Genomic DNA, 20402 nt, shown 5'->3' on the forward strand with positions numbered 1-20402 from the left:
GCACCAAGATGATACATTTATTAAGGGCTGGACATGATCAGACCCTGTGGCAGGGGGTCTGCAGAGGGACTTGAAAAGGCTTTTTAAAATAGGAAATGTTGTATTTCTTAGCAGCATCTTCATATGGTCTCCTAAGGCCCGCACTGTGCTGCCCATACCGACCCTGTGCTGAGGGTTATGTTTCACAACATGAGCCAAAATGTTGACATTGTGGCATTTGATTATTCCCTGAGTAGCATCACTGGGAATGTTGTTGACACAAGATATGCAGCCCACAGGCTACTCTGAAAAAGGTAATTGGCATCACTGGCTTGAAATGCAGCCTCTCCAGGGGGGAGTTAGTGGGGTAGAATGTTACGCCTGGGGTCTCTCACTCCTTGGAAACAACACAGCTGGGTTGCTGCGACTCCTATAACTGCAGCATTTCTGCGTGTATTGTTTTTGATGGTATAGTTTGGACACAGTACGTGAAACAGCTCAAACGACATTCCACAAAACCTTTGATACTGAATGGTATGAAGTAAAGCTAGCACAATGGAAATGTCCTTCTGGATTGCTGCCCAGACCATGCACATATTCATACCTTTCATACCCTGTGCCATGACACCTCTTCACCACATCTGGCATTTTGACCTTTTGGCCTCATTGATGCTGGAGTTAGGAGCTGAACCTTTGCGTGTAAAGTTTCTAAGACTATTCCTTTAATTCTGGGTTGAATCATCAAACCTCTTTACGTCATAAGGCTACAGTTTATTTGCAAAATCACACCAAAGCAAGTGGAATTTAGCCTTTAGCCTCAGCTTCCCTGGACTGAGAAAACACCAAAGTGTGCTCATGGTGAGAACAGCTGAGTTTTGCTTCTGGTCAGCCTTTGTCTGGCAGTGCTATTCAAGTGAGTACTTCCCTATACCATTCAAAACCTTGGTTATTCCTATAAATGGTTTCAGTTCTCATCTGAAACTGACATCATCAGACACTCACACTATTTCACCACACCAGTGGAAATCAACAGGCTAAACTATGCTTTCCTGTTAATGAAAAATAATTGCCTCCTCTGTCCCCTGAATAAATACCGTTTAGCTTGCTTTTGGTAAAGGTGCAGTGCTAGAGGAACTTGGCTCTCACTTTACATTGGTTTTGGTTCATTCCAGCCCTGGAGGTGGGTGTGCTGGTAACAGAAGCAGAGGAGGGCTCTGCAATCCTAGACTCCTCTCTATTCCTCATCGACGGCGTCAGTGAAGGTTGGAAGGAAGCAGCTCAACACCTCTGTAGTCTCTGTCGTAGATTACTGAGTGCATGAATTGAGAATAGTGTATATTGAGATTGAGGGTTGAACTGAGATTAGTGTAAATCCTCACATTCCTGCCTACGTGGAATGTGATCTTAGCTGCTTCGTCCCTGGGGATTTCAAGGGGAGAAGAGAATATGTGACTATTTCAGAGAAAGAAATGAGCAGCAGCTGAGAAATATGTCAGAACTGGGCCAAGACTGCATTAATCTGTTGCAGAGATGAAAAAGGCTTCATCTTTCTATAAGCATTAAAGGGCATAGCGGGATAGGGGACATGTAGTTTCACAGAACTGCTGCATCAGGAGCTATCACCACAGTTTCAGTGACTGCTTTAAAGGCAAAGTCCATTTCATGGAAGTAGCCTATTGTTTTGCACGAATCATATATCCAAGGGTAGAACACCAATATATATTTAATTCTTTTACTGTTTAAGTCTTTCAGGTTTGCATACATCTGCTACTGAATTTCTTCAAAGGGTGGATGTACCTTGGACCTGCATCTTTGGTGTTGGTAAAGGGCAAATACAGTTTCTGTTGTGAATTTTGCTAAATTTGCAGTAAACTGAATCTGCAATTTGAACTTGAGTCTTAACTCAGCTTTTGAAGTAGTCCAATTCATAATGAACTTGAAGAATATGCAAGAAATAAAGGCCTATTATTTAAGTGCAAAGATACAGTATTGCAGTGTAGCAAAAAGTAATTATATCAGTAAAGGTACCTATCCCCACAATAGAACAATAGTGGAAACAGTCTGACAGCTCTGTGCCATGTTAATACATCCAAGATTAGCTATGTTTATTTGCATTGCACTGTTTGCAGGGTAGGTTACTATTTCATGCAAGCAAACATAATCTGGATTTTAGTATCATTAAATCATCCTAATAAAATTCTGTGTTTTCATCCTCATCCCACAGTACTTTTAAGTCCAAATCTTTGAACAGCATAGTGAGAGGAGTGCCATTGTCCTGGTCTAAGATAGTGTCTTGGGACACAACATTATTCAGTTTTGTGCAGCTTAGCTCCTTTGTCGCTGTTAACATCTCTGTTTCTTGAGTCTCTGGGAACTGCAATTTATTTGCAGAATGTGAGAATGAATCTGGCAACATCCACCGCTCTGTGTTGTTCTCTCCAGGGAAGTTGTTACCAGTACCGACTGAGAAAAGGAGGGTTGCTGATAGAGAGGACAGCGATTCATCCTCTGGAACACAGTCTGTGTCAACTTTCACTGGAGACACTAACAGTGGCGGTTCTGCTGTCTGTTGTGTATAGCATCCTTTTTGTTCCAGCAAAGACAGTGACAGCTGGGATACATGCACTTCAGTTTCCATCCTGTCAGTCTGCAACAGCAGTTGCTGTGTTTGCCCAGGGCTCCCCTGTAAGAGAGCTGACTCTCTTGTGTCACTGCTGTTCCACAATGCCAAGTTTGGCCTCTGTTCTTTGTAATTAGAATGGCCGCAGCTCTTGCCCAGCATCTGGGTTATGAGCTTTTCACCAACAAAACTATCTGGAGAAACTTCCTTTAGCATTTGGTTTGGCTTCAAATTCTTCTTGTCAACATGGTCTGTGCCTTCAACACACACCCCATAGATCAGGGGCAGAATTTTGCTGGACGTGGCAGTGGGAACGCTTTGCTTAGCTATGTGAGGAGTGTAACCAGTAGGAGCTGCGCTTGCCAAGCAGGGTGGCTGAGTGGGCAGCCGGAATGTCGGTACATCTGCCTGTTGCTGATAGGCAGTTTCTGGTGGACAGAAAGACCATGGTCGCTCCAGTGCTCTGTCCAAATGTTGCCTGTTCTGTGGTGATTGCACTTCAGGGATGAGAAGTGAAGGTTTGGATAAATTAATGGGCTTTATAATATGCTCCACTGTCAGTGTAAGAGGCTGGAATGATGAAATCCCTCTGACGTCCTGTTGAAGTAGATAGACAAACACGAGTTACTAACAAGAAGCTGTGGCTTGGAAGGTTTGCTTTAGATTCTTTAAAATTTTCTTTGGAGAAATATCAGTAAAAGCCAGTAATAACCACCAGGGATATGCCCTGTTGACAAAAGAACTCTGTGTTTTTTCCTGGGGAGTGACCCTTCAGAGGAATACAGACATCTCTCATTATGCATCAGGGCAACTGTGCAATCCTAAAATATGAGGAAGAAAAAATCCTGCTTTAATTTTTGCAGAATTTGGCCTAAGTCCTGGAGCATGGAAATAGATTGCCCTTAAACTCATTTAGCATGCAGAAGCAATGCTTGCTATGGAAGATGAAGGATAGGTAAGAAGGCCCAGGGTTTCAAGAGGAACTAGTGATATAGGATGCCTCAGATTTTAGCTGCCTAATCTGATACCTCCTTTAAAGGGGCCCAGATTGGGGGAAGTTCGGAGCACCCGTCTTTTAACTACCAGTAGTCTGCAGTGATTGCCTAAACAATGCTCTTGTCTACTCATTCATCCTCCTCAATTAGCAATACTATTTAAGTGCATGTACATAGTCCTGAGCATTTTAAAGGTTTGCTGCAATGGCTTAAGAACACTTACCAAAGACATAGGCTGTGCACTGGGTTGTGTGACATATTTGTAGATCACATAACTAATTGTAGCAAACACCAGTCCGGCACAGAATGCAAGTGCCACGAAACAGTAGAGAAGCCATGTGCTGTCTGGTTAGTGGGGAAGAGAACAAGTGGAAAATGTAGCTTCAGAGAATTGGATTAGAAAAACTGCATGAGATTAGCTAAATGATGTTATAGGTCTAGTCCCATAGGACTAGATTTTTAAATTAGGAAAGTCAGTGTTGCTTCAATGTCTTTAGCAAGGCTATGTTATTTTATACCAGCTGAAAATTGTTCTATTTTGTGTATATCCAATATCCTAGCTGGACTTTTAAATTAGCAGAGTTAACAGCCTCACCTGCTAGTGTTTTAACCCAAAATACTTGAGATTTGCTGCTTCTCTGGAGGAGATATATATATACTGTTCCGTTATATTCAGTGTCTGGGTCCAAGTTGGAAACTTCAAATTCTTTGTTGTGCTCATTCTTTGTCCACTATTTAAAATAAAGGCAAATTCTGTATTTTAGAAAGATAAAATGCATACTTTTGCTTCAAATCAGATTGCAAAATTCAGCATAAAATTTTATTTTCCAATAAGTTGTTATAGGACTATAGTAATTCTGTATATATGGAATTCTAAATATATAATTTGCTTTCTACTGTTACTGTATTTAATTTTTGCATTTCAGTTCCTTAAGATTTGAACTAATTAAGTCGTTCTCTTTTTAGTCACCAGTGGTTTTACTTTTTGCTACTTATGCAGTACCCTTGGAAACTCCAGTTTCTTTTCCAGCATTTTAGAGGAATGCTTAAAGTTCCTCATGTCTAGTGAGAGTCAAAGGGTCTGAGACTTTCCCTTGTACATCAGAAATCTCATCCATCATGTATAAGCTCCGAGGTCCTTCTCCACCGTATGCGAAATGTGATTCACAAAAGTCAGTGGGCTAGCGGCCTGAGGTTGTGCTTTACCTTTTGGTGTGTCCGTTGGTTGAATATTGTTAAGTGATAATCAACAGCACCGAATTTGCTATAAATGTCCTCTACAGTTAGCTGGCGGTCATCCTCACCTCTCAGTGGAGTATAGGGAGGCTGTATAAGAAACTTTATGGAACGTACATAAGGAATATACTCCACTTCTGGTGCTCCAATAATAGCTAGAAAAGATAGAACAGGCGGTGTCAGCTGTTAAGATTAAAGCTGATACGTTATCGGATCATCTTATATACATCTTATACACACAACCCAGACTCACTGTAAATTATTTCTTCTGTTTATATACAAAAAGTTATTTGAGCTGTATTTCACTGAGCATAGGAAAAATCAGGCAACTGGAGATACTTGGGTTCCCTTGGGGTCCTGCCACCTTTAGCCAGTGTTTGTCCCTAGAAATTCTTGCCCCAAGCTTTTCCTTAGGACCATGTTCTCACTGCTTCCACGTTGCTTCCCTGTCCTGCAAAGGGATGTCCTCCTTCATGCGTGTGTGATGAGTGTGAAATCCCACCACAGGGCACTGCTATCTAAATTCCTATTCCCATCCTACATCAGATTTTGTGTTCAGAGTAGTTCAGCTCTTTTGTATCTACATTTATCTTCAGTGAAAGGCATGTGCTACACTGAACATTTAAACAGAGGTTTAACCCAATCTATAACACCATATTTAAAAGCAGCATTCAGTATTCCTCCAAGGCCATGTAGCTTGAAAACATCAAACTGAAAAGAATGGCTCTGGGGGATGGGATCACTTCACTGTGGGTGCTAATGCCTATGCTGCAATGAAAAGTGAATGTTTAATGGTCAAAGCAACCTGTGGCTCTTTCATAGCTTATTTTGTGCAGAGATCTGAAGGCTCTTGATAATCATTGACTGCTAATGCCACCCGAATTATTCTTGACAAATATACAGTGGGAAAATTTTAGTCATGGAGCCAATAAGGCTCCTAAAAGGCTGTGTTGTATGTCTGCAGTAGAGCTCACTTAGTGGTTGGGAACATTAAGCATCCATTGGTCTGGCTGCTTATCCTGATTTTCAGGAGTTCACATTTCATAGCTTATGTGACTGTATTACTGGCTGTCCTCAGGTTGCCCACCATGTCTCTCACTAGTTTCCTTCTGCCTCTCGTCAGCCTTAATAGCAGTTCTTCTTTCAAGGACATCTGGCTTTTCCTTTTCTCCTCTAATCCCACTTTGGTGTCGGACCTCAGGGAAGGCCCTGCCCAGTTGTTCATTTGCCTCTTTGCCCAATAACAAGCCTTCTTCAGGCCTTCACTCCCTTCCTATCAAGCACAGAGTCTTGCAATACTGAAATTAGAGGAAATGCTGTCCTAAACATCAGCAAGATATGGAATGAATCCCTATCAGCCAATATTTAATAGATTTCAGCAGCGGTACGTACTCTCTTTTCTGGGTTCAAATCTTTCTGAGTACACCCACTTGGAGGAGCAGTAGTTCTGGACAGTGGCTCTCACCCTGGCGTAGTAAAGCTCCGTGAAGTTTTCTGTTTCACGAGTGAGATTGCAGAAAGGCTGCGTGATACTCTGGCACTCACTCTTGTTAAGCCAGAATTTTTCTCCATACCTTAGGACAAAAAAAGCTTTTAGTCTGTTTGATAGAACAGATGCAATACAACCCTTCCCAGAATGATCCAAACAGGCTGTTTTGCCAAGTCTTAGTAGATTTTAAATTCGTTATTGCAATTAGCAAGTGGTGGGGAAAGGAATGGCAGAGAAACTTCCCCTGGACTACAGCCCTTAATCCATTCCCATTGACGGTTTCTGCATGGATATCGCCTTGAGGAAGTGCAGTTTATTTCAAGGTACACACAGGAGTGTCCTGCAAGTCAGTGACTCCAGGGTTCTTTGCCCAGCTCTGACACTGAGTGGTTTGCATGCAAGTTTGCTGCAGAGTTTGCAGACTTACCCAAAGGCAACAAAGCTATTGTGTAGCACTGGTCTGATTTCTCTTAGCTCTAGTGACTGAACCAGAGGAAGGCAATTGCTATTACCTGTATTTACAGGTGAGGAAACTACAGAATAGAGAGGAGGAAGTTGCTGAAGGCTAAGAGTAGCTCAGCAATGGAGTAAAGCTGGCAACCCAAAATGTAAAAGTATTTGCTTAACTGAGCACCATCTACCACTTTAAATAACGCTGTCCTTTATTGAGTTCTTGTCTAAGCAGAACCATTTCTGTAACAGTAAAACAAGCAGCAGAAACAGCAAAATCTACTTTTCTTTCTTGGCTCTTCTCTCACTGAGAACACTGGCCCTAAGAACAACAGAACTCCAAAAAGAAGCAAACTTCACATACTGTTTATATTGGACATCAAATAAAGTGCCAGGGGGAATATCTGCTTCAGTTTCCCAGGTCAGGATGTTCTCAAAGTTTGTAGAAGAAAATGCTACATGTTTCAGACATGATGACTCCTCTGTAGTCACAATGCCTAGGGGAGTAAAGAAATTAGTATTAAAATGCATATTCTGCAGTCTCAGCCCTCAGGTGAATATGGGTCCAATGTTGCTCAGCCTTTCAGTGAACAGAAATATCAGGCATGCCACTTCAGTTTGCTAGAGATGGGCTGCAAAGCAGAATTTTGAACAGAACAGGAATTCAAACCGTCCAAGCATTACCATATATGCCTTGCAGATTGTTCACTCATCCCAAAGAAATGTAAGTCAGGAATATTTACAGAAAGGCCTCAAAAACTCAAGAGTCGGAAAGAGAATCCTTGAGTTCCTTATCAGGTTTCTTTTAAAGCAGTTAAATGGCTGGAAGACCAAGGCTAGATTCATGTCTATGAATGTCTCTGCTTCTGCCCATACTCGGGGAATTAATATGCTGAGATCAGTTTCACATCATTGAAGATGTGACTGCCATTAACCTTTCGTACTCCATGTTTTATTGGATGGAGACTGCCTGTACAGAGAGACACACAAAGACGTGATGCCTGGACTCTGATCTGGGTGTGCCAGGGTGAAGGCAAACAACTCACTCAGCTCCCTGCTTTCTGAGCCCTGTGCCTCTTCCCCATAGAGCATGGATTCTGGCTTTGGTAAACAGAAATGTTACTTGCCCCTGACAAACATGCCCCTGGTCTGAGCTGCCTCTGTAGAGCAGAATACCACCATGATCCACCTGCAGCAAACTGGCTCTGAGCAAGCACTGCAGAAGAGTGTCATAGAGACCTTTGGCTTTCTCCTGTCATGAGAATACACAGTGCAAAATTTTCTCAAGGCTCATTCACAAGACCTTCTAACTTGCAGAGTAACCTTCAGAATTTATAAGCTCTGTAAATTCAAATTATAGACACATCCTCAAAGATAGATAATTTATATATTACTCAACTCTTGGTTTGTAGTATTGATAAACACCTTGAACATGCATGGGCTTCAGCCTGCACTTGCTGAAAATGAACAGTCCCATTATGATGCTGGTAAATGGACACTCAAAATCAGTGAGTCCCCCCCCTGAAAAAATGGTGTGATAAGCAAGTAAAAGTAGCACCATTTTACAGATGGGAAAACTGAGGACCAGAATGGGGGTGATTTGGACAAGATCACATTGAGCAGTTATGGTAGAGCAGGGACTAAACCACACCAGTTCCTGGATCCTCGCTCCAAGCGTTACCTCCAGCTTCCTCCATGAAGGAGAACTGTGTCAGCAGTTTAAACTAGCCTGCTGTATAGGAGGAGAAATAGGCAGAAAGGCATAGATCCAGTTCTCAGTCTTGTTGTGTATGGCATTTGGGCAGGAAAGCAACACAGAAATGGATTGCATTCTAGCCCAATATTGTCCTGACCTCATCTGCATTTCAGCACTTGCCTGTGCTCATGCAAGACTCAGAACAATCTTCCTGGCCAGGCAAAAATGCAGCAGTTGGTATACAGTGGGTGGGTTTCCCTGTCTGAGCAGCATGAAAACTGAGTCACTAATAACCAGATCATATCGGAAGTAGGAAACCTCCGTCTTCCCACATTTATCCATACTAAAACACAGTTATGCAAAGCAGCTTAACACAAGCACAGTCAAATGCGGGCAGGGAAAAACCAGGATATTTCACAGCGTGAAAGTCCCTCTGTTTTAGAAGTTTCTGAAGGCACCTTCCCTACAGTATAAGATCACAGACAAAAGAGCAGATGAATGATAAGGTTGCTTGCTGAAAAGCTGCCATTTGAAAACATAGCAAGTTTATCCTTGATTCACTCAGGAGTGAGTTTGCTACATCTGGACTAGGATTAAATGGCTTGTAGGGGTACATTATTTGTTTGTATTAAATCAGGGCTGTTCTTGTATTCATTTGTGTCTCCACTTAAGACACAGGGGGACTGATCCAAAGCCCCCTGAAGTCAGTGAATATCCTTTACTTCTGTAGCATTTGGGTTGTAACACATCAGTGGCAAACGCTTTGAAGTGAAGGAATCTTTTCTTCCTAGTAATCCTTAAAGCACTGAGCACACCAACCGTATTTTGAAAATATTAAAAGGAGAGAGCAACACAGAAGAGAGCTTTTGAACAATCTCAGAAAACAGCTCATTCTCTCGGTCTTATTTCAGGAAACATGGTTGAACTACCTCCCATACTACAGGATCAAACAGAAACAACCACGATCAGTGACAGGAAAGGAGAAGTCAGGACTTACCAACCACTGAAAATACAGCCAAGACAATCAGAAGTTGCTTCATGAATAACTATGCAAGCTGGGCTGAGAGAGCAGGCAGTTGATCCTGTGTGCAGGTGAATCACCTTTTACAAGAGTTAAATTCTTGTTTGTGAGGCCAGGCTGGATTTGTTTCTCAGTAACAGACTGCAGAGCTACTATCCCGCATGCATTTGGATCTGAGATCACCAGCTAAAGATCTGTGCGCATGTGTAAGAGAGACTGTAAGAGTGACAACAGGAGCACCTCTCCCCTTCTGCGTATGCACACCTAACTGTACAAAGGTGCACAAGCCAGAGGCTTAGAAAATCTTCAGCTTTTGAAAGAGCGCCAAATACCATTTTGCTGATAAAGAGCTTCCTGCCTGAAAGCCCTCACTGAGGTTTCTCAGTTTTGGGGCTTGCTTTTCTGGTCGGGTAACTTTGACTTGTTAAAACTCTAGAAATTAAAACTTAGTGCTGTGCACCTAGTTGGTTTTATAACCGCTGTAAGCAAGACACGTATTTCCTTAAGAAATACCTTCAAATACTTTCTTAAAATGAAAGTCAGCCAGATCACGGGTTTTTAAGCTTTTCTATTGTTCATACTGGCCTTGGATGAAAGCCAAATGACTAGCATGTAGCCCTGGTGCATAGTGGGCAGAGCGTGAGCTTCTAAGTTTGTCATAACTCTGCGCTAGCAAGTGGCTGCAGAGGTTCTCTCATTTGATGTAGAAAGGCGGTAGCCTTTCCATAGGAGGAGCACATGCTGTCCCGTGGCTTTTCTCAGAGGCCACTGTAGACCTACAGTTTATTTCTGTGGCTGCTTACAATTTAAGTCTCTGTTCTGAGTATCATGGATGCCATATGGTAAGAACTGGGAATTTGTATGAAATCTAAAAAAAAAAAGAGAGATATAGTACCTTTTCCATAGTGTTCTTAGTTTTTTAGGGTGTTCTTAGTTTTTTAGGGTGTTCTTAAGTTACATTTTCAGGCTTTTCTCAGGAGAGGGAGAGACATTTCCTTCTTTGGTCAAAAGTGAAAACTAATTGCCTATCTCCAGGAGATGCGGATTTAGAACCACCAGATGTGTATAACATCTGAAGAACTGGTACAGCTGTATGCTGCTTATTTGACCCAAGATGTCGTAAGCAGAGAAAGCTTCACACATACAGCCTGCGTTTGACGCTTAGGAAACTCCCTTAGCCACTAGCTGTTCCCTTGACACAAACTGGGTAACCTCCCTGGCTTATTTCTCTGGCTCACTTTATCCCATGGTCATATTTGTTCACAAAATGAGGAGGTCCTGTTCTCAGTCCTCAGTTTTGCCTAGGACTAACTGGACCATTGCATAAAGCTGAGGTTCCACCAAAGCAAAACCAACTGGACTGTCTTTTTGAACACTGAGAACTGTTCAAATTGTGATTGCTTCAGCCCTAGGAAAGCTGTAATAGAAATGTCTGCCATAAACCACATAGGACAACTGTGCATTAGACAAATTCCTTATAAGCAGTGCTCTTATATTGTCTAAAGCCTATTTAAAGCTCCTAAATGCTAGATTTTTTTCTTACTATTACAAGTGAGTCCCATAAGCAACATCACACCTGCAGCCAATTTAATCACAATACAAACCATGTGTGCTTCTGAAGCTGAAAGCACACTACTTTCGCTATCCACACTACTTTCATCTATCCTTGTGGCCAAAAACGTGATAGAAATTACTACCCCTTCTGCTTACCTCTTCATCTTATGGATTTTCTGTTCCTGAAGTTGTTTCTATTCCCTGCCCTGCTTCGGTATTAACAGGGCTGTATGCTTCAAACCATGCCACTGATGCATAGCTGTCATTTTGTCTTTCTCATCTCACTTGGACAATTGCAGAAGCCTCACAGGTTTATTAAAGAAGACACACCTACCCACCAGTATGGCTTACATCTAATTAAGTACAACTCTTTGTTAGGGTGTTGCCTGAATAGCCTGCTAAAGTAGTTCCATTGTTTCCTTCCCTCATGTCACTGCTGCATGCTTCTGCCCTGTGATGACCCATGATAGGGCAGAGGTGAGGGAAATTGTAGTCCACCTGAGACTTTAGTTTTGAGAATATAACTTAAAACTTTATTTCTGCCCTTATTTCTAGAGAGATGCTACCTTTTGAATAGCTCTGAATCTTTAGGTACCTGAAGATCTCCAAAAGTCTGGTTCCAAGTTTAAAATTAAACTCTTGGCTTTCAACTTCCAAAGTGTAGAGCCTGAGCCTATGTCAGAAGGTAGTTCCTAAGGACAAAAACAGACTGAGAGGTTCGTAACACGGATTTTCCATGGAACTCTGCTTATAACTTGGCACAGCTGGGGAAAGAGGCGAAAAATCATGCGTGCCAGAGATTTGTGAAGATAGTAGATTAAGGTCAAAAAGACCAAGGTGGTTATCTCCTCCGAGCTGCTGCAGGGCTCAGGCTGCAGACCCCTACTCTGTGAGGACTGCATGAAGCCTAGTAACTGCTGTTCTAGGGATGTAGGAGATTTGATTCCAGCTGTTGCACTTAGCCAGTAGATGAGCAATGTCCAGGTTTTTTGGTTGACTGGGTCATACCTCTTCCAGTGAGAGGGGAGAGCTGCTTTTCTCATTACACAGCTACAACTGTTAAGTAAGGTGTAAGATATGGACTGATTGCTCTGAAAGAGGGAGCACTGTGCTCTGGCCGTCCCTGATCCTTTTGCAGTGGAAAGCAGGTCTCAAGCCCTGGTGAAAGAAAACATGGAGGAGTGGGATGCTGCCTCCACCAGTACAGCTCACCTGGCCTGTAGCCTTTCCCCCAACTTCCATCCTGAGAAAACCCGGACAAGACAAAGAACTGATCCCAGGCCCTGTTTGCAGAGCTGTCACATGTCAAAATAATTTTGTACAGGTTGCATAACTTCAGAGCTTCCTGTAACTCAAAGCCTGGGGCTTTTTCCTTGATTGCTCAAGAAAATGGGTGGTGATTATATTTGGATGATCTATATCTTTCTAAATGAACAGGAGGGATTACAAAGCAGGATGTACCTAAGGACACTTTGCAGAGGACAGGTAAGAAAAAAAGGGAAAATTCTAGTTGATGAATCTTTTCTTCCACCTCCCCTTTTTCCTTTAATCCAGGACCTCAATTAGTACATCTTGCTTTCCTCTTTCAAAGCAGTTCCCAACACCTCCTATCACCCCCTACCTTTTTCTAATATTGTTCTCCTGATTCTCTGAAGATGTCAGCTTTAATACCCTCCATCAACACCCTTCCCTCATCTGAGACAACCCTCTCTGCAGAGAATGGCTGTTTTGTGTCTCCCTCTTTCTTTTAATGCTTCGCTTTTCTGCGTGTCCTTTTACTGGAATAAAATGGGAGAGTATGCTTTTGTGAGATGTGAAGAGCACACATTAAAAATACACTGAAAAGGTCAGTATTGCCGAGTCAAGGGAGGCCTTGTCTCTCATGTGCCTTTTGCTGGTGGACTTCTGGTTTGATTCTTTGCTCAGAGAGATGGTCACAGTCCTGGTCTTTCAGTGACCCAGAGTGACCTGGCTGGGAAGTCTCGTAGGATTCCACTCAAACCAAAGCATAGGGGGGTCCTGTTTTAAAATGTAATGTTTTTCAGAATGAGCTTCAGTCACCCTTTATAGTTCTGGGAAACATAAAAACATGCACACATGGAGTTATATATCAAAATACTATCGTGTCTGCATAAAGCAGCTTTCAGACATTCTGCACAGCAGGTGGAATTTCAGCTTCAATAAGTATATTTGTGTAAAAATAAATAAAGAAACGAACATGCTGCACATTTATCACTTTGTCTTCTTCACTCTGTTGAAACACAGAAGGTGATCTCTATACATTGAGGTGGAGATCTCTTCATCCCGCACAAAGCAAAGGTTGCTAAATGTCTCTGTAAGGTACTTCCAGTCAAGCAGGGGTGCAGTTTTGCAGTTACAGAGAAGCAAATGTAATGTTAGCAGGTCATCCTAGCTCAAAATCAACATGCAGGCACAACACTCTGCATTTTCAGAACCCAGCTGATGGTTTCACACAGGTCCAGGTTGTGTTTTTGCTGTCTCAGATGTGGTTTTGCCTTTCATAACTCACATGTAAAAGTTACCTTGCTCTGAAGTCTCAAGTGAACACAAGGCACTGCGTGTTTGCTGTGTGATATCCACATGAGGTATCACTGCATGCCTCACCCCTGGCTGGGTTTGAATAGTGTGCCTCATACCAGAGCCTTAACAGTTTATCACAGCTGTACTTGTACAGGGGGATGGTGAACGTACATTAGTTACTTAGCAGTAAAAATGCACCTTTTGTGTCCTTAAAGCCATATGCCTTGATAGGCCAGACATCAGTAGAAAAAAACTCTGTCTAGATGAATAAATACAAAAAGCACCAGTATCAGTTATTTGTCCTTGTTCTTGTTTAGGTATCCTTGCCTGGATATCTGGAACTCTCCAGCATTTTCCAGACATGCCACAGAACTGCTAGGGTACTCTAGCTCCTTCCCATGTAATGTGTGTGCTCGTAGCCTTTGAATTTAAACTTTTGATCATATTTTTCCTCCATATTTGAAGTTTCAAATGCATCACTTAGCACCGTGGATGCGGGAGGTGTCCCTTCTGTAAAATTATTGCTGTCACAGTCACTTGCAATACCTTCATCTTCTGCCACCTGTAATGTCTGAAGGGAAATGAGCAGCTCGGTGCTGGGATCCTCACTGAGCTGTGGTATCTCACCAACCTGGACATGCAGATCAACTATTGGTTTCTGGTAATACTTGGTGAAATGATGAGCCTTCCTATGCAAGTAGTGCTCATTGGCTGGACATTTGGCACAAATCCCCTCCATCATTGTTTGAAGAGGGGTCATTTCCAGGCATTCATCCCTGTCTGTATCATGCTGTCCATGTTCCCTGGGACCTGGGGATCTCACATCAGTGAAGGATATTCTTCCCAAAGAGGAACTGTGAGAAAGGGATGCCTTCTCATTTCCTTGGGATCCTGAGGTGTCCACCTCATTCTTTCTCATTGGAAAGAAAGAAAAACCCAAGGTACTTAGGTCAAGCACAGATTCACTGTCCACAGAGAGACCTCCAGATCCAGAGTCCAAGCTAGTTTCCCCCTGAGCTGTTCTGGATGGTTGACAGTTGAGATGTCTCTTCGGAAACTGAGGCATTTCAGTGTATGGGATGAAAGTACTGCTGTCTTCTTCCTCCTCCTCCTCCTCCTCCTCCTCCTCCAATGATGATGTTGATGATGATGAGAGGAAAGAAGCCATCTGTGGTAGGTTGTTTCTTGCTAAAGCTTTGTTTGTCTTCCTTTGTGACATTGGCTTCTCTGTGCAGATAAGATAGTCCCTGAAGAATTCCTTTTCACTGAACTCACAGTGAAAGGCTGGTCCAGCAGCTTTTAAATGAGATAAATCCTACCAGGGAAAAGAAACAAGATGCACAGATCAGTAAGTTAGTGATGCCTTTTAAAGAAAAGTTTGGATATAGGAAAGCTTACTTATAATGGGACTGATGAATGCAAAACTGAGAACCACAAAACTCCCCCATTCCTCCCCAGTTACCCTCCGAAAATCAGCAAGACTTTGAGTCAGGAGGGGACCCCAGCATTTGGGCCATACCAAAGCATGAGGCATCTTTTTTCTCTTAGCATCTTGTTTCAGCAAGCAGATGATGAAGGCACTCGTCAGAAAGATGGGGAGGACAAACACAGGGATCATGGCAGAAAATGGGAACTTCCATTCCACTGCTAAAAAAGAAAAAGACAAAAATAATCTCCTGCTGGTGGTATATTTTATAGTAATAATGAAGTCTTGTACTCAGCTTTTCTTTCAGAAATCATGGAAAATGTTAGGCTCAAGATCCTTATTTTACAAATGCAGAGAAAGGATAACAGACTTGGCTAAGATCAGACTCTAAGAGTCACAGCCACAAATGAATGTTGATACCAGTCAGTGCCTTACTTGGAGCAGTAAAATGAGGTTTTATTTACATATTTTTCAGGATAAATTTGAATATTCCCAAAATTTCATTGTGAGCATAACTCAAGTACAGTATTTCAGTATTTTCAGAAAATATTTAAAGGTTGGATTTTTTTAATGAAAATGTTTCTACAGAAAGCAGGAGCCTTTCACTAGAAAATCCAACCAGTCCATTTAACAGGAAGCCCATTTTTTTTGTAGAAAAGCTAATTTTGGTGGAAATCTTTGACTTGCCCTAATCCCGTTTGATGTCTCACCATCAGGTCATACCTTTGTGGTTTAATAGCACACACACTGGTTGGGAGAATTTGCTGTGCTTGAAGTCAATGCTTTGGAAGGAAGATCTGGCACTTAAACAGTAGTTGCCTCTAAGTGCAGTGGTATCGATAGTCACTGTATTCTTCCTAAAGATACCTTCGTATTTCTTCTGTTTAGAAACAAAAAGAACAGAGTTGGAAAGATGGCTCTTTCATTATTTGGGTGGTGTTTCTCTACCTTTTTAGCCCATGATTCTCTTCATTATGTTCTGTGGCTCCAGTGATTGGAAGGTGAATGGAGAGGCACTTCATGTCTTGCTTGCTGTTTGTAGCAAGCATGTCTCCTAGGGTTTATGGATTCTAGGGTGGGATTTCCAGCTGGTGCTGTGCTCTGTTCTGCCATGGCATACTGTTAGTGGTACCTCAACTAGTTGTTTTAAACCTCAGATATTGCCCTATTATACTGACTATAGGGTAGCCTCCCCACTTCCTGGGGAGCATCTTCCTGATAAAAATAGGGAACTACCAATAAAGTAAGGATGCACACACACACATCTACTTTTTCTCCCTGGCTTTGGTTTAACTCTGGTTTGGCCATTTAATTTTCTCCAGGCCCTGGATCCAGTCCCTCCCTTCCCAGAAATTCAAAGCTATTCCAATTCAAGCTGGGCATTGTTCCTCCATTTCATCTAAGAAGTGCAACTTTTACTGACCTTGTCTTCAGATCCAGCTTCCCAAAGGTTCAAGTCATACATCCATGAGAAACTCTCCACACAGGTGGCCAAAGGGAAGGAGGCATTCACATGGATTAAGTTCTCCTTGACATTCACGTTTAGCACTGGGGGAGCCAGTTCCACTGTAATTGAGTGACCAGACATAAGAATAGTGCTTGCTCGTGTCTTAGCTTCACAGAAGTAATGCTTTTCTGTGACTGATCTACACTTCTAATTGTTATCTTGTGATAGACACGAAGGAAGGAGGAAGGCAAAGGAATACCTCTTTTTTATCTAACATACCCCCACTAGTATGTGGAAAGCTTGAAGCCAGTTTGGTCACTTAGAGCACTGATGAACAAATTCTGACACTTGCTATGAAATTTATTTTCAAATTATCATGGCTCATTGTTGTTTGTGCTCACTCATAAAGCTGTCATTCATAAAGCTGCCATTCATAAAGCTGCCTGTTACTGTTTCTCTTTCTGTGGTGTGTGGTCTACTCATTTGCTCATGCCAACACTGTTGTTGGCATGTCCTTTCATCTTTAGGCTGTAACCTAACAGACACTCACCATCCAAATGGTATTCCTTGAATTGTGATTCTACCCATGGTGACTGGAATCGTCCAGAAACAGCTTTTACTCGAGCCCGGACTTTAACAAAGAAGTTTCGAAGCACACAAGTCAGATTGCAAGAAGTTCTGTGAATATTTTTGCAATGAGGAACCTTTATCCATTTCTCCATGCGTTCCTGGCTAAAAGAAGAAACAAACATACCATAATATTAAACATGCTGCCTTGTTATAGTTTATAGAGCAAGAGAAGGAAGTGTTTTGGAGGATGGGTACCGAATCTTGCTCAGAGTTTGGAGTACTCTCCAGATGGGTAAGGATTGGTTTTGGTGAAAGAATGCAGCCACGTCACTGATCGTAATGACATTGATTAATATACCTGCACAGATGTTTGCCCTGTGCCATACTTTCAATCAGACATCCTTTGTAAGTGCTTACCTTTCATACCTCACTGTGTATGTCACATCTGGTGGAGAGCCTTCTCCTGGAGTCCATGTCAAAATCATGTCAAAATCCTTTGACAGTAGTGTAACATTTTGAGGAGGGGGAAGTTGAACATGACCTGATTGAAAGGAAAAATTATGTGAATGATTTAAAATATCTTTGGGGATAGGAAATATCACCTGGTTTTGACCAAGGTGGTTTCAAAATCTGGGGCAGAGCAGCTCAGTTCATTTAAGACTGGAAATTGGCTATGGAAGCAGGTATGTCTGTGATGTAGTCGATTTTTCCTCATCTCTTATAAAACTTCTTCATCTCAACAGCTTTTAGAATTAGGACCTACATTTGTGTGAACCATCCTATTCTATAATTTGGAGTGGCCTCCCCCATGGTCTCACTGGATTTCACTGTGACCTGGTTTACAACCCCACAAACTTCAACCTGACTCCCTTGCGCTCCCACCTCCTAGCCCCTGGATGAGGCAGACACAGCTGGCTCACACTGCTCATTCAATCCCAATTCTTCAAAGCCAGATCCTACCCACAAATGCAGCGAGATGCAGCATGCAGGCTTACCCCTTGTACTTTCCTGGCACCTATTTTTTCTAGTAGATAAATGTGTATATCACTAGCCTTCAACAAGACATGTTCTATAGACAGATTTTAAATTGCCATTTCTTTACAGTGGAATATTTCACTTTATGTGAATCATTCCCATTTAAACTCCTTAAAATTTACCCGTATGTGTCTTTCCTCCTACAAGCAAAGCCACTTAGCATAGCGAAATTAAAAGTAACAAAGAAAGACAGCTGTACTGTACCTCTAGTCTGCTGCAGGAAGCACAGTGCCATCAGGACTCTGACTCTCCAGGTAGACATGCCAAAGCAGAACTTTTCCACTTGTAATATATTTCTTTTCTTGCTACCTTTTCATCATGTTATTTTCTTGTATTAAGTTGTATGAATTTCAGAGGAGGATGCAGTTCATGAACGGCACACATGCGCACAGCCTCACTTCCTGATACGGCCCAAATATAGCACTGCACATTGAACTGGGAAAGGAGCAGATGTGAGAGTGCTTCTGATGAAAGAAAAACGTAAAGATTGCAGTACTACGCCCTCCAGTGTAACATAACTGATCTCTGTCACAGGCTATGTGGAAAAGGAACGCAGTAAAACAGTGCAAGCCTTATCTTGTGAGGCACCTCATTAAAAAATTGACCTTTGGCATTTACCTATGTGGCTGTGAAATATTAATAGAGATCAAATAAGGTTTTACTGCATGAGATATCTGATAATAACCTAGCAATAATAAAAATCAGTAATCAATCAGTAGTATGTGATGTGATGTGATATGATAGTCTTGAGTTTATAAGAGATCAAGGATTTTATCTTAATTTATGTTACCAGGTTAAAAATGTCTTTCAGAAGTTAGGGAAGTACTCCACTTTACAGATGGGGGAAGTAAAGTGCAGTAATGGGACAGGGATCTGCCCCATACACAGTGTGGGCGAGTGAAAGGACAGGGATCCTTCTGATAAATTCTGTGGTTTTATTGAATGCCACTGTTGCAATTTCCTTATACCTTAGTTACCACTTATCAATTATTTGTCATCAACCCCAAAATATCAGTCAAGATCAGGACCAGTTGCCAGGACTGTGCCAACACATGGATGGTTCTTGGCCTCTGCACTGCCTAATCAATGAGGCTTTGGCATTTGCAGCTATGAAACTCTCAAGGTGTTTGTGTTTTCAGCACGTGGTACCTTTAAACCCCAGACCTCTCCTGGGGCAAAGCTCAGTTCCTAAGTTGCTCCTGTATGTTACAGCCTCACACATCTTCCTAAAGCAAAGTCACGGCGACAGCAGTTTTGTTCTGTGTGTATCAGAAACATAGCAGGAAGCATCCTGGTTCAGCCATGACCTACACTACCAAGTACAATGTGCCCAGGCGTTATGTGCTTGGAATAGCTGTGCCGTTGCATCCTGTGCACAGAGAGAGAAGGGGGAAAAATAGCTGGATCAGTTGTGCTGTTCGGTCAGCACATCTACTATCCTGCTCTTCCCATCACAATCACCTCCAGGCCTGGGCCGTGAGAAAGGAAATGGGTCAATGAAGTTACCACACATAGAGAAAAGGGGCTTTTGTGGGTCTTCCCCAGATGGAAAACTCACCAAGCCCAGCAGACAGTCTGTTGCTATACCTGTGAATGTCAGGTTCTGGGTACTAAGTGGGAAAAGAGCCGAGGGAGCTGGGTTTGTATTGGCAAAAGCTTGTATGTTTACCACAAAGGTATCAAATGTCTCATTTCCCTGAACATGGTACGATTCAAGCCGTTGGAGGAGATGCAGTTACAAGTTTCTTCAGTCACAACTTTCTCCAGAAATCTCCATTTCTTCTTACCACTGGCTTCCAGTACTACCAGTACTTTTCTTCCTTGGCTGTTTTGCTACCTCTGCTTAATTTCTCTGAAGTTTCTCTTTCTCATGCAAAAAGGATCTTTTATAAGGAAAAAAACAAAGCTAAGGGTCTGGAGGGTCCTAGGTCTATTCCCTTTAGCATCCAAATTGCAGAGCTAGTACCAACACACGGCTCTTATGCTTCCTGTAGCAGCCTGAACAAAATAGGAAGCAATTCTAGGGCCAGTAACATTAAGGTCTTGTTAAGAGCCCTCAGGCAGCTTCTCTTAAAGATGACGTGTGATATTTAGTAAGTGTTTGCAAGAGGTGAATCTTATCATCATCATTGTTTCCTGTGAAACATCTGCCCTGAAATCTGGGCTCCACTTGCCTCTGTGGCAAAACTCCCCCCGATTTTAGCATGACTGAGAACCTGTCCCAGGAAAAACAAGTGTACTGTTGGCACCAAACCGGGAGTGCGGGGGGGAGGCCTGTGCCACGAGGTGTCGCTGCCTATCAAACAAAATACATTTGTTCCTCCAAGCGACAGGCTCTCAATC

General features: G+C 42.3%; 2 protein-coding genes across 2 annotated transcripts; both read right to left on the reverse strand.

Moving 5' to 3' along the window:
* Positions 1–1697: 1697 nt before the first annotated feature.
* IL22RA1 (interleukin 22 receptor subunit alpha 1) lies at positions 1698–9979 on the reverse strand. Its single transcript, XM_030040027.2, has 7 exons — positions 9463–9979; positions 7134–7266; positions 6223–6404; positions 4801–4985; positions 4190–4325; positions 3818–3939; positions 1698–3196 (listed from the first exon to the last, which is right to left on the reverse strand). The coding sequence occupies exons 1-7, from the start codon at positions 9503–9505 to the stop codon at positions 2168–2170; spliced, it is 1830 nt and encodes a 609-aa protein (XP_029895887.1). The 5' UTR covers positions 9506–9979; the 3' UTR covers positions 1698–2167.
* Positions 9980–13209: 3230 nt separating this feature from the next.
* IFNLR1 (interferon lambda receptor 1) lies at positions 13210–18523 on the reverse strand. The gene is made up of 7 exons (XM_030039997.2): positions 18264–18523; positions 17442–17565; positions 17005–17186; positions 16431–16573; positions 15731–15887; positions 15101–15228; positions 13210–14896 (listed from the first exon to the last, which is right to left on the reverse strand). Exons 1-7 carry the CDS (start codon positions 18319–18321, stop codon positions 13967–13969), a joined length of 1722 nt encoding a protein of 573 aa, XP_029895857.1. The 5' UTR covers positions 18322–18523; the 3' UTR covers positions 13210–13966.
* Positions 18524–20402: the final 1879 nt, after the last annotated feature.

The sequence above is a fragment of the Aquila chrysaetos genome, chromosome 16 (assembly GCF_900496995.4).
Source record: "Aquila chrysaetos chrysaetos chromosome 16, bAquChr1.4, whole genome shotgun sequence".
Taxonomy (NCBI): domain Eukaryota; kingdom Metazoa; phylum Chordata; class Aves; order Accipitriformes; family Accipitridae; genus Aquila; species Aquila chrysaetos.

What these genes read in the sequence shown, in the direction of transcription:
- IL22RA1 (XM_030040027.2), bottom strand. Translation starts at nt 9,505, where the DNA reads ATGAAGCAACTTCTGATTGTCTTGGCTGTATTTTCAGTGGTTG. An exon ending in GGCTGTATTTTCAGTGGTTG is followed by an intron (nt 7,267 to 9,462) that starts GTAAGTCCTGAC and finishes TTACTCCCCTAG; the next exon opens with GCATTGTGACTACAGAGGAG. An exon ending in TTGGGTTAAAACACTAGCAG is followed by an intron (nt 3,940 to 4,189) that starts GTGAGGCTGTTA and finishes CCCACTAACCAG; the next exon opens with ACAGCACATGGCTTCTCTAC.
- IFNLR1 (XM_030039997.2), bottom strand. Translation starts at nt 18,321, where the DNA reads ATGTCTACCTGGAGAGTCAGAGTCCTGATGGCACTGTGCTTCCTGCAG. An exon ending in CTTCCTGCAGCAGACTAGAG is followed by an intron (nt 17,566 to 18,263) that starts GTACAGTACAGC and finishes CCTTTCAATCAG; the next exon opens with GTCATGTTCAACTTCCCCCT. An exon ending in TGTGCTATTAAACCACAAAG is followed by an intron (nt 15,229 to 15,730) that starts GTATGACCTGAT and finishes TTTCTTTTTTAG; the next exon opens with CAGTGGAATGGAAGTTCCCA.